Source organism: Choloepus didactylus, chromosome 5, assembly GCF_015220235.1.
Source record: "Choloepus didactylus isolate mChoDid1 chromosome 5, mChoDid1.pri, whole genome shotgun sequence".
Classification (NCBI taxonomy): Eukaryota; Metazoa; Chordata; class Mammalia; order Pilosa; family Megalonychidae; genus Choloepus; species Choloepus didactylus.
In genome coordinates, this window is record NC_051311.1 from 28,282,189 (window position 1) to 28,295,156 (window position 12,968).

General features: G+C 31.6%; 1 protein-coding gene across 6 annotated transcripts in view; it reads left to right on the forward strand.

Moving 5' to 3' along the window:
- NCAPG2 (non-SMC condensin II complex subunit G2) overlaps positions 1 to 12,968 on the forward strand; it is a 107,000-nt gene that overhangs the window by 72,842 nt on the left and 21,190 nt on the right. For 5 of the 6 annotated variants that reach the window (XM_037835710.1, XM_037835709.1, XM_037835712.1 and 2 more), the window contains 5 exons: positions 1,101 to 1,217; positions 1,310 to 1,450; positions 1,882 to 1,981; positions 6,372 to 6,559; positions 7,845 to 7,985. In XM_037835710.1, coding sequence (XP_037691638.1) covers positions 1,101 to 1,217; positions 1,310 to 1,450; positions 1,882 to 1,981; positions 6,372 to 6,559; positions 7,845 to 7,985 — 687 coding nt within the window. Of the gene's footprint in view, positions 1 to 1,100; positions 1,218 to 1,309; positions 1,451 to 1,881; positions 1,982 to 6,371; positions 6,560 to 7,844; positions 7,986 to 9,244; positions 9,436 to 12,968 lie in introns of those variants that run through there. The other variant, XM_037835714.1, reaches the window with a different exon arrangement.

The window sequence follows — 12,968 nt, forward strand, 5'->3', positions numbered from 1 at the left end:
CCCAGAGCTATGCATTAGAAGCCAGGGTGGGGTCGGGGCAGGGAATGTGTTGGAAGTTTGAAGAAAGAGATTGTGAAATCGTCTAGGAAAGGAAATTGACTAGGGGTATGGGATGTATTTGGGAAAGGGCTCTTTTTGTTGATTGTGGTCTTGAATTTAAAGGGAGCTTAGTTATCATGGTTGTGCATTTTCTCAGGCCTGCCTTGTGCATTTTCAGTGACTCAAATTCAGTCATGGAATAGGCAGAGACTTGGATTCACTAGAGTTGGGATTTTGCAAATGGACTAAGTTAATTGGTAGAGATGACTAAGCAAAGTGCCTGCTGTAGTTGTGTAGGTCTGTTTCTCCAGTATACTGCTTCTTTGAAAGTAGGGCTGACCGTGGTTTGTAGGGTAAAATGTGAAAGCTTATTCACAGACAGGCTTTTCTGATGGCCTATTTTTTTCTCAACAGGGACACAATTGACATTCTATCCATTAAATGCTGGTAGACACCCCTGCCCAACCCCAGACATTGCAACAGCCAAAAAATCGCTCCTACACATTTCCTAACATTAAAGTACTACTCTTGTTGTAGAGTATGTGATTGACAATGAGATAGGCAAGCTGGACATTCTCACAATTGCCAAAGTAAGGCAGACTTCACTTTGGTGAAGAAGAAGAGTGCTCTAGTCTTGGTGAAGCAGCCTTTTTTTTCGCTTCTTTTTCTTAATATGTCCTGAGTGTACTCTTTTTTTTTTTTTTCAGGCCCTAGGATACTCATTCAAACCTTTATCCAGTATTTATCCTAGGGGCAAAACTTTTTAAAATAATTGAGAGGATGACTCCCTTATTTGATTTTCAGTGCTGTCATTGGTTCACTCTTAAGCAGTAGCTCTTAAAAGTTATTTTTATAAGCCCATATGTAGGGTAAGGAAGTAGGGGAGATATTTTAAATTTTTCAAAAAGCTCTGACTGTTATTAAATTCACATCAGTTACTCCAGTTAGCTTTTTTGGTATTGCAACTACAATATCAGGTGCTTCAGAATATACTCATCATAATAGAGAGTTTTGGTGACTCATCAGTCAGAATATGGCCCTTAAATTTTTTAATATTACAGGTAGATCTGGAATCAATTTTGCATTCATCAGGTGTAAAATTTCAAACATTCAATCAAGCCACAGCCCTGCGAGCCTTTGGTCTCCATTGTCGATTAAGTATTCATCTCCAATATAAGGTAAATGATATTTTCTGCTTCTATATTAGAATAAAAAGGAACTTGATAAAGCTATTTTCATTATTAATTTCTCTTTTTTTGTTGTTGGACAGTTTTGCTCAGAAGGAAAAGTTTATCTGTCCATTTTGGAAGATACTGGGTTTTGGTTAGAAAGCAAAGTTTTATCTTTTATTCAAGATCAAGAAGAAGAATATTTGAAGCTTCATAGGGTCGTTTATCAGCAAATTATCCAGGTTAGAAGATGGAGAAACCTTTCTCCTTAGCAAGTTTATTATATGTTTCAAGATTTTATTCTCTATTTTCAATTTGTAATTCTAGACATTAGTATTGCTCCTAAATACATAATATGGCATTTAAGTATCTAGACTTTGTCAGAGCATAAACTCTGCAGATTTTCAGTATAATTTTATACATTGACTGTAATAGTCATTCAATAATATTTGTGGAATTGCATAAAATATGTTTCTAGATTTTTTATGGAAACAAAAATAAGAGTTAATTTATCTTATGGAAATTCCTTAATAAATCATCTTTGTAAAATCTGCTTTATGAGACAACTAGTAAATTAAATATTAGAAATTTGGCGGGACTTGGATTTATTCCTTTTTTTTTTTTTAATGCCCTTTGTTAATATATCACATCAGTTCATCTGTTTCTTTTACAGACTTATCTGACTGTATGTAAAGATGTCGTGATGGTTGGCCTTGGTGATTATAAGTTTCAAATACAACTTTTAAAACTAAGTCTTGGAATCATGCAAACAGGTATACTTCATTTATTAAAGAACTTTTTTTAGCAATTAATATTCAAAACAAGTCCATCCTTGCTCCCTTCCTCTTTCTCTATCCCTTCCTTACTTTGTTGATCAGGTGTCTTGATTTTAAGTGACAGATATATAACACAAACTAGCTTACACCATAAAAGAAATAATATTACCTGAAGCAGTCAGGAAATTCAAACATGTTTCTGATGTCAGACATGGCTAAATCCACAGGTTCTAAGAGGTCCTGGAGCTTCTCCTTCTCTTTGTGGTTTGCTTTATCCTCAGACTGTCTTTCTTCCATGTAAAGTGGCCCGTGGAAGCCCTGAGCCTATTTTCCTTATTCAAAAGGGAGAGAAACCATCTCTCTTGACATCCATATGGCAAATCTTATAGAAGAACTCTCATTGGTTCTGCTCTGGTCATGTTCTCCTGTGAGTGGGGAAGGGGTGTGTGTCAGGAGTTGTTATTTAATGCCCCACCAGGACCACATGGGAGGAAGTTGTTATTCCAAGCAAAACGCTATGTCCATGATAGCAAATTATGTTTCCACAGATTTTCTTTAAACTACCTCACATGTCTGTTAAATATGAATAATAATTACAGTGATACCTTAGTTAAATGGAAACAGTCATGACTTTGGTTTGGAAGTAGAGAAGAGTTTGTTTGTTTATACTATGCTAATTAGCTAAGGAGGACCAATAAAATAGTGTTTGCTACATAGTAGGTACTAAATTAAAATTTGTTCCTTGAGTAAATGGAAAGGTAGTCTGCTTTTTAAGTGATCTGGGCTGAGTGGAGAGGGAGGTCAGCCATCTTAGCCGTATAATTGAACGTTATGTTAATCATATTAATGGGTCCAGAGGGCCAGGTTCTTGAAACTTACATCAAATGGTTGATAGGGGGAAGTGTGCTCGGAATCGTGCTACAGGAGAGCATTTGTATCCTGGAATGCATTTCCATGTCTTCTTTGCCTTTCAGATTAACAGTTTCTGGCAAAGAAGAGTACTGATATACTGTGATATTGCCCCTGCCTCCCTTGCCTCAATGGTGTAATTAGATTATTTGTATAGAATTGTTTCTAAATTGTTTTTATTACCCTTCCCTATACCTCATTTGGTTCTTCTGAGGTCTATAGAAACTTGAAAAATTGATATTTAAATTTCATTAAGTCTGGGTATTTTCTAGAAGAGATCGAAAATTATTTGATATAGTCATTTGGTAAATTCAACATTATGTTTTGGAAATTAAATCCATTAAGTCTATGGTGAAGTTAATGCATCTGTAGTCTTATTCACATTGTCTTAAATATCTTCATGCTAGATTCTAGAAGAGTCTTTTGTCTATAAATATCCTAAGCCTCTTTCCTTTTCATGCTTCTGCCTCTCAAGTTGGTGCTTTGACTGCATTGGAGCTAGAACATTGGTCACCATTCTCTAGTGTTTCAGGATACATAACCCTAAATTAATCTTTAATCATAAACAAGATTATATATGATTTGTTTAAAATATCTAAAGTTAAGATTAAACATTATTTGTTTTAAAATCTAGCTTTTTTTCTTTGCCTAATCCTTTATAACTCATTTACGATTGTAAAAACAGCATTTTGTATGTAAACTTAATAATTGAAACATTAAAAATGTCTTGCAATTTTTTTAACAAATTCATGTATTATTTAGGAATAGTTCCCCCTAAGGACTGAATCCTTTTTTAGTATTTACTAAAATTTACTTTTAGCAGAAGCTAATTAGAATTTTAGATTTCCAGTGAGGCCTGTTTCTTTTATTACATAGGGGCATCTGTTCCCCAAAGTAAGCCCTAAGCTACTGACTTTATCTATTACCAAACTGAAATGATCTTTGGATTTAGACATTCCAAAAATCAGAACTTCCCAGGATAGGACCAACTATGTAGTTAATCTTTCGTTGTCATGTTTCAAATATATCATAGAATTGTATTTAGCAATCTAGCTAGGTAGAACTGGAACACCATTCTCAGGGTTTTTTGCTCTGCTTAGAAGAGTCTTAATAAAGAAACAATTTTAATTAAAAATAGATTCTCTGGGTTTTTTGCTCTACTTAAAAGAGTGTTAATAAAGAAACTTTTAATTTAAAGTAGTCTACATTTATATTATTAATATTTAAGTATGGTATTCTCTATGCTGAAGTGAGTACTAAAAAAGAGATGTTTTTAGAATACAGCTAAGTCCCTATGTATAACCCAAACATAAAATTCAAACTCACAAAAATGCAGGTGTTTCTGCTATAATACAATAGATGTGTTTAAGTACAAAACAATACACATGTGGTCTGCAAAATCAGGCAGTAAAAATAACAGAAAAGAAGACTGAAACAGATGACTACAAAACTAAAACTGCTATGAAAACTAAGAAAATAACAACAATCTTTAAAAAATATAAGCACAATTTAAAAAGAATGTTAAATTTCTAATAAATATTATAGTAAATATAGAACTTTGTCCTAAAAGTAATGAAAAGGTAAAGGAAGATTGATAGGGCTGTAGGGACGAAATGAGGTTCCTGCATTATGGAGGCAAAGGCAAAAAGCATAAAGGTTAGGGAGAACTAAAACGGAGCCTAAAAGAGAACTGTGGGTTCAATACTTCTCTGTGCCTCGTTGCCTTCGATGGTGTTAGTGTGCTTTTTGATCATTTGCACTTGGTGTAAAATATTAATATGGTGGGAAAAAATTCATTTGAACCAATCTAATACTCCTGCATTATACTGATATCACTCTCTATTTACCAGTCACTTTAAAGAAATAATTCACTTTAAACCAATTCACTTTAAAGAAACAAGTGTTATAGTGGAAGTAACAGTATTGTGAGACTTTCAAAATCAGTGTCCTATTTTTTATCGTATTTATTGTGAATGCTGACATTTAAAATAATCTGATTTTACTTAGCAATATCAATGTATATTTAGTTATAAGGCACATCTGCTTGAATACAATGAAATTTTCCATTAGAATTTTTAACTTTTCAGGTTTCTGCAAATAATTATAGATGTTAGTTATGTGTGTGGTTCTCCTACCACCACTTCCGCCTTGAAGACAGATACAAGAGTACAAGCCCTCTAGTTTGTGTGGATCCTTTAATAGTCGATGCATTGTCCTTCTCTGATTTATTAGTACTGCCTCTTTAAATGACTCAGTATTCCTTTATCTTCTGTTCTACTGATTGGCAATTTTTCAAATATCCTGTATATGTGAAGAATTTGTGTCCTTCTTTTGAATAAAAGAGAATAGTTCCCTTTGAAAGTTTCTGTTATGATTTTAATGATTTTTTTCCAAATTTTTGTTGATTTTGGTGGAGTCAAATCTTCGATGGTGAGCTTAACTGAAGCATGACAATTTTTTTTATTTACTTCAGCAGATGACTTTGGGTTTTTGGTTAGTTTGTTTCAAACAGAGCTTACTATATCTTAATCTATTTTATAAACTAAGGTGCTTAGTCTATTCTCTGCGGGTCTACCTCCTCTATAAGGTCATATGACTATGAGTACCTATTTATCACCTAGATATTATTCTCTGAATAAGGGACATTTCTGTTCCTATTATTTACAGATTTGCTTTTTCAGCTAGCAAATATTTTATGATATATAATGGGAGACAAAAAAAAAATTGTGCAGCATGGTTCCTGCATGAGATAATTTATTAACTAAATGAAGAGCCAATCTATATACACATACCTAAAGAAGAACATGTAAGAAATGCTAAAAAAGTTCATTGGAGGGCAGGATCGGCTTTGTTTTAAAATGCTATGTTTCTTTAAAAAGTTAGTTTTTTAGTTATTACTAAAAAATAATAACTTAATTTATAAACATGATTGAAAAGCAAAACTGAAAATTCAGAATATCAAGGATGAGTTGCTTACATACAGGAATAAATTTTGCCAAATTATGTAACACAGCAAGGCAATGATTCAGAAGAAAAAGACAATGAATAAACTGCTACAGTGTGTTAGAAATAAGATTTAAAAAAGTTGGCCTGTGAGATTCTCAAATCATATCTTAGATCATCCCTGTCATACTTGTAAAAGTGGATCTGGTTGTTGATTTCTCTATTGTATGAGAAAATAAGACACATTCTTTAATTCAGATGTTTGAGGAATCATACTGTTAAATTGCTCTATGTTCACGTTACTTCTTAGTTTAGTAACTCCATCAAATACACTTATTGTTACTAAAGGTATCAGTTCTTAAGTAGAGTAAATTATTCATTTACATTAATCTGGTTTACCTGTTTTTTTGGTATTGGCTTACCAGTAATATTCTCTTTTAAGCTACTATATAATAACTTAAGTGTAAAGTGAAAATTTTGTAGTATCAACTAAATTGCATGATTAGATAAATGATATTTCTAATTTTCTTTGTAGTGAAGGGATTTTTTTACGTTTCATCACTTCTTGGCATTCTGAAAGAGATAACTGGAAGCCCCTTGATTCAGAAAACAGACTCAAATGAAGAAATTGTAATACTTTTTGACACAGTTCAGAAAGTATTTCAGAAAATGCTGGAGTGTGTTGCATGGAGCTTCAAAAAGCAACCAGAAGAAGGCCTACGGGTACTTACCATTTTTATAGAATTGGATAGTTAAATGAAAATTACTTGTTTGATGAAATTCAGAGCCATTGCTGTGGACTAAAGTATATTGAAGTAATGTCTATTTGAATAAAATTTAAGTTAGCTTTTGCTCGATACAAGGCTGTTTTAAGAAATGCAGTATGGTATAAATGATTATTCCTATATGCCATCATTTCAGGTATTGCTTTCCAACCCTTTTCATAGCTTGGAACTCTTAGAAAAAAATGGTAATATTTGAACTTTTAGTAGTAACCAGAAAGAACCAAGAGCTCTGGTTTTCTAGACACTGGTTTTCACTAGTACAGGTAAACAAACCAAAAGTGAGAAATGCATCTGCTGAATAGGATATGAAGCATATCATAGGTTATCCTCCTATCTTATAGTAACCTTCTACTTGAAAATGAGAGCCACAGTGAACTTGCAGGGGCCCCTTTGGTTTGCCTTTGTTGATTGAAAACTGACACGAAATAGGATTATTGAGTAACCAATTCACTTAAAAGATATTGACCTGTATGCCAGATTTGCTTCCCTAAAAATAATATAAATTCCTAAACAAAATCATATTGTCATTATAGCCATTATCTTTTCTAAGTAGTGGTTTAAAAATATGAATGGAATGTTCTTTTTTTTAATGAAGATTTTTAAAAAAATTCTTAAATGGGAGGATGTTATGAAATATTGATGACTTTAAGTTTTACTCTATTCTTGCTGATAGAGGTAATTAAAGGCTTTTGACTCACTTAAAATTTTGAAGTATTGGTTTTCATACATCTGTATTTCTCCTAGCCTGCTTCATATTTGAATTCATTTGAAATGTTTCTGTTTTTGATGAATTGTTTCAAGTATCTGTGATCTGTTTATGTAACATGATTTCTGCCAAACACTTTTTTTTTCCCCACCAAATCTTCTACCATGCATTGGCCATGTAACTTCATTCAGAGCACGTTGCTTTGTAATTAATGTCTTATTGTAATGTAGTTGAGACTTCTCTTCTTGAGGGTTTGTCTTTGTTTAGGAGAAAGAATGTATGTAATGAAAATTATCAGTGGGCTTTAGTCATATTTTTCTTCTTCTTGCCATGGTATTTATGAGATTTGAATTAGCTCAAGTTCAGCAACAGAAAGGGAAGTAGTGGGCATTGGTAATGGTAAAATCAGATTTATAAGTCTTTGAATCTTGGAAGAGGATGATAGGAATAATCAGTTTTACTTCTTTTTAACCATGACTTTTGCTCCACTAAAAACAACTTATCTGTTTTATTTTAGCTACTTTATTCTGTTCAAACACCTCTTCATGAATTTCTAACCACCATTCAGTCTTGGCATGTGGATACACCTGTTCACCGGGGAGTGCTTTCTACTCTAATTGCTGCATCAGTGGTTGAGATAAGTCACAAACTACGAAAGGTAAAATATATTGATCCTGAAACTACTGTGTAGTTCTGTTCTCTTTTTGACTATACAAGATGCTATTCTCTGTTTTTCAAAGTATTTTTTAAGAACTCAGAAGTTCGGTGAAACAGTGTGTAGTAGTATGTTTTCCTAGCAACTGTACCTCAAAGTTTAATAGCTAATTTATATTTCAGAGTCATGTGAAAAATATCTGAAGGATGTTATCACTCTTAATTAAACTCAAACTAGTCCTTACATTGTGAACACTTGTTTGTTTTATTTTTTTGTTTTTTGTTTTTTGTTTTTTTTTCGCTGTATTTTACAGGTTTAAATGAGTTGATTAATGTCTAAAGATTTCTCTACCCTGAAAAGATGATTGCATTTATAGTTAGCAATGAGCAGAATGCAAGACTATACTCTTGGACTGAGTTTTTTGGAATATTTCACAATTGTTTGACTGCCTTTCAGTATTATCAGCATTAATTTTTTTTTTGTTTTTTTTTTTTTTTTTGCATTTCAAAGCATAGGAATTTAGAACTATATTAGTTTAAACAGATAATTTATTCATTCCTACTCTATAAAGGGCTATCTTATTTTCCTAGCAGTAGCTATAGATGAATGGAAGATTATTAATCTTCCTGTTATTCTCTTTACTATTTTTAGTCTGTTTGGTTAAAGATCAACATAATCAGGAGGATAATTCAAGCCAAAACAAATAGCTGTTTCACCACATGGAATACTCAGAGTACTCTTTTCCTCTTCACTTGTAGGATATAATTGAACAAGAGGATGGAATAGTGACTTATGAAGATAGTAAAAATATAGGTTTTCCATGTAAAAAGATGAAATCTGACAGGGACTGTGACTGAATTATATACATTTATATATTTTATAATATAAAATCATGAATATAAAAAGATGTTAACTAACTTCTAAAACATAAAATAGAACTTAAGGCCCTTCTTAAAGCTTGAAGAGAGATCATTTTGGTTTAGGAAAGTAAGTTCTAGATTATACATAAATGAAAATTAGGACCTGTTTACTCTAATGAGCTATATAGAAGAGAATTATAAATAAATAATTAATGCGTTTAGATCAGGGGTTGGCAAATCTGGCCTGTTACCTGTCTTTGTAAATAAAATTTTATTGGAACATGGCCAACCTGTTCATTTACGTATGGCTGATTTAGTGCTATAGCAAAAGAGTTGAGTTAGTTGCAACAGAAACCATATGGCCTGCAAACCCTAAAATATTTACTATCTGGCCCTTTACAGAAAAAGGTTGCTGCTCCCTGGTTTAGACAAATGCAAAAGTATTAGATCCATGATGATTTGTTATGGGGAAGCAAATAATTGGCTACCTTTGGGCATCAACAATGAGGTAAAAATGTCCCTTGCTTTAATAATTTGGCTTTTTCTACATTTCTGAGATTTAGAAATGTGTTCATTTTTATTGATAATTTTTAGTGCTTTTTTTTTTTTTAATTTTTTTCTTGACTTTTTCTTATGACCATTTCCCAACATACAAAGAGGTAAAGAGTATGAACACCCATTTGTCTAGCACCTAAATTCAACAGTTAACATTTTGTCATTATTTGTTCCATCTATTTTCCTAAGTATTTTAAAACAATTATAGAGAAAGTAATATTTCACCCCTCTGTTTCTAAGTATGCATCTCTAAAAATTACATTTTCCTGCAAATCACAATACTGTTACTGCTTCTAAAAACATTAACGGTAATTTCCTAATATCTAATATTCATTTCATTTAATATCCTTTAGTGATATTTTACCTTTCAAAAGTCTCAAAGTAGTCTAATGGTATGATACTCTTATTTATGATCATTTAATGAAGTATGGTCATATAAAATACACATTTATTGAGTAATTGTATCAGCTATTGTTCACCTAGTCTGAAATTATTTTCCTCCTAACTTGGTAAAAATTTAATCGCTGTTAAATAATAATTTTATGTGTTTATACCAAATTATTCCTTCCAGTTAACCTCGTATTAATAAATATTTTTAATCTAGTTGAGAGTCGCCCATCGACAATAGGGGGGATCTTCCATCAAAATTTTCCACATAGCCATAATTACTTCTCTCATAACCTCATGGTACCCTTTTCTTGGCATAAAGTGGGAAGTATCTTTTAAACTGAATAAACTATAGACTCCTAAATCTAGTGATCACTGTTCCCTGTGATTTGGCTTAGTCTAGTGCTGATTGAAAGTTGTTGAATATTTCATTCAAATTTATGCAAAAAAATTGACGTGGAGCTTAATTAACTAGTAGTAGTAATCTACTTTTATATGAATAATTATACCTGTGTAACTAAAAGCAGCACTTGAGATTGTTTTGATTGTGTATGAGCTATGATAAGGAACATCATGAAACTGGGAAACAAAAACTTGCTAGCGAGTCTAAGAGTATTCCACAATACGTGGAAACCCATGACTTCATAATATTGAACTGTAGTAATTTCAGTCGTGTGTAATAAATACAACTACTGCCTTTCTTCTTACTCTTTAAAAATGAAGATATAGTTTACATCCAATGAAATGCACATATTCTAAGTATATAGTTTGATCACTTTGGCAAATTCTTATAGTCATGTAACCCATATCTGTCAAGATATGGAAAATTGCTGTCACCCTGGAAAATTTCCTTTTGGCCCTTCCCAGTCAATTCTCTACCCCTACCCAGAGGAAACGACTATTTTGATTTCTAACTCTAGATTAGTTTTTGCCTATTCGAAAACTTCACATAAATGAAATCACATGGTATTCTTAGTATTTTGTGTCTCTCTTCTTTCATTTAGCAGTGATATTAAAAGTAATTCTTGTTAAGGTTTGTATAAGTAGTCCATTCCTTTTTTATTGCTGAGCGGTATTCCATTGAATAAATATACCATGGTGTATTTATCAGTTCTTCTTTGAGGAACACCTGGACTGTTTCTAATTTTTAGTTATTACGAATAAAGCCACTATGAATATTTGAGTACAAGTCTTTATGTGGACATATGTTTTCATTTTTCTTGGATAAATATCAAGTAATAGTAGTATATAGAACTATATATATGTACATATATATACTATAGTATAGAATATGTATATTCAGTTTTTAAAGGAACCACCAATTTTTCAAAATTTTACCATTTTACACTCCATCGGTTATGTGTGAGTTTCAGTTACTCCATATCTTTGGTAACATTTCTTGTTTTTAAAAGTCTTTTTAATTTTAGTTTATTCTGGGGGTGTGTGTAGTAGTATGTAATTGTGGTTTTAATTTAAACTTCCCTGATGAATAATGTTGAACATTTTCTCATGTGCTTATTAACCATTCACATATCTTTTGTGAAGTATGTGTTCAACTATTTTGCCATCTTTTATTGTTATAGGTCTTTTTATTATTGAATTATAGAAATCCTTTTTATATTATGGAGACAAATCCTTTGATACATGTGTGACAAATATTTCTCGTTAGTGTCTTTTGATCAGATATATTTTTTTATTTTCATGAAGATGATTTAATCATTTTTATGGTTTATGCTTTCTGTGTCTTCTCTAAAAAAATCTTAGCTTATCTCATTGTCATGAAGATATTCTCTTACGTTTTAATTTTTTAAATTTTTTTTCAGAGAAGTTGTAGATTCTCAGAAAACTCGTGCATAAAATACAGAGTTCCCATATACCACCCTATGATTAACACCTTGCATTAGTGTGATACATTTATTACAATTCATGAAAGAATGTTTTTATCATTGTACTATTAACTATGGTTCATTGTTTACAACAAGGTTCACTGTTTGTGTTGTACTTCTAGAAGCTTTATAGTTCAGCTTTGGTGTATATGTAAGGTAAGGGTAGAGATCTTCCACCATCATGCCCTTTATCCCCAATAGCCAGTTGTTTGAGCCATCTATTTAAAAGTTTCTTTTTCCCATTGAATTGTTCTGATGCCCATGTCAAAAAATCATTTGTTGGTTAATTTCTTGAGTCTTGAGAATTGAGATCTTAGTATTGAATTTTCTAGTAAATGAAAACATTGTGTGTTTCATTTATTGAGATCTTCTTTAACTTCTCAGTATTGAGATCTTATACAGTGTTAATTAATCCTTAAAACTTTGCTTTTAGATGTTATCATAAATATTTTCAAATTTTATTTTCCAGTTGTTAGTGTACAAAAATAGTTGATTAACTTTTAAAAATTTGAGCTTTTAGAATTAACAGAAAAGTTGTAAAAATAGAATTTTCATATATACCTTGTCCAGTTTCCCCTAATGTTAATATCTTACATATTATGGTACAGTTATAAAAACCAGGCAATAACATTTATCAATACTGTTACCTAAACTACAGACATTATTTGAATGTCACCCGTTTTCCACAAATGCCCTTTTACAATTGATTTTTGCAAATTGATTTTGTATCCAGCATCATTACTAAATTCACTGATGAATTGTTGATGAATTCATAAGTTCTTAAAGAATAGACCAGTTTATTATTATGAAATATCCCTCTTTATTTTTATCTCTGGATCTTGAACTCTTGAAGACTACCTTGTCTGATGCTAATTACTATAGCCAAATCAGTTTTTCTTATGTTTCATGTTTGCATAGTGTATCTATCTGTATCCTTTTAGCTATCTGTCTTTATGTTTAAAGACATGGGTGAGTTTTTTTTATTTTAATCCAATCTGAATAGCTCTGCCTTTTAGTTGGGATGCTTAGTTCATTTTATTTTAATGTAATTATTGATATGTTTGGGTTTAAGTCTACCATCTAGGTGTTTGTTTTCCATTTAATCTCATCTGCTCTTTTAGTCCTACTTTTCTTCCTTTCCTGCCTTTTTAGATGAATCAAATAATTTTTACTTTTCCATTTTATCTTCTCTGTTGACTTTATGTCATCCTTTGTGTAAATTTTTAAATAATTTCTGTAGAGATTTCAGTAGGCGTGTTTAATTTGTCACAGTCTAACTTTAGAAATTATAGTAGTAC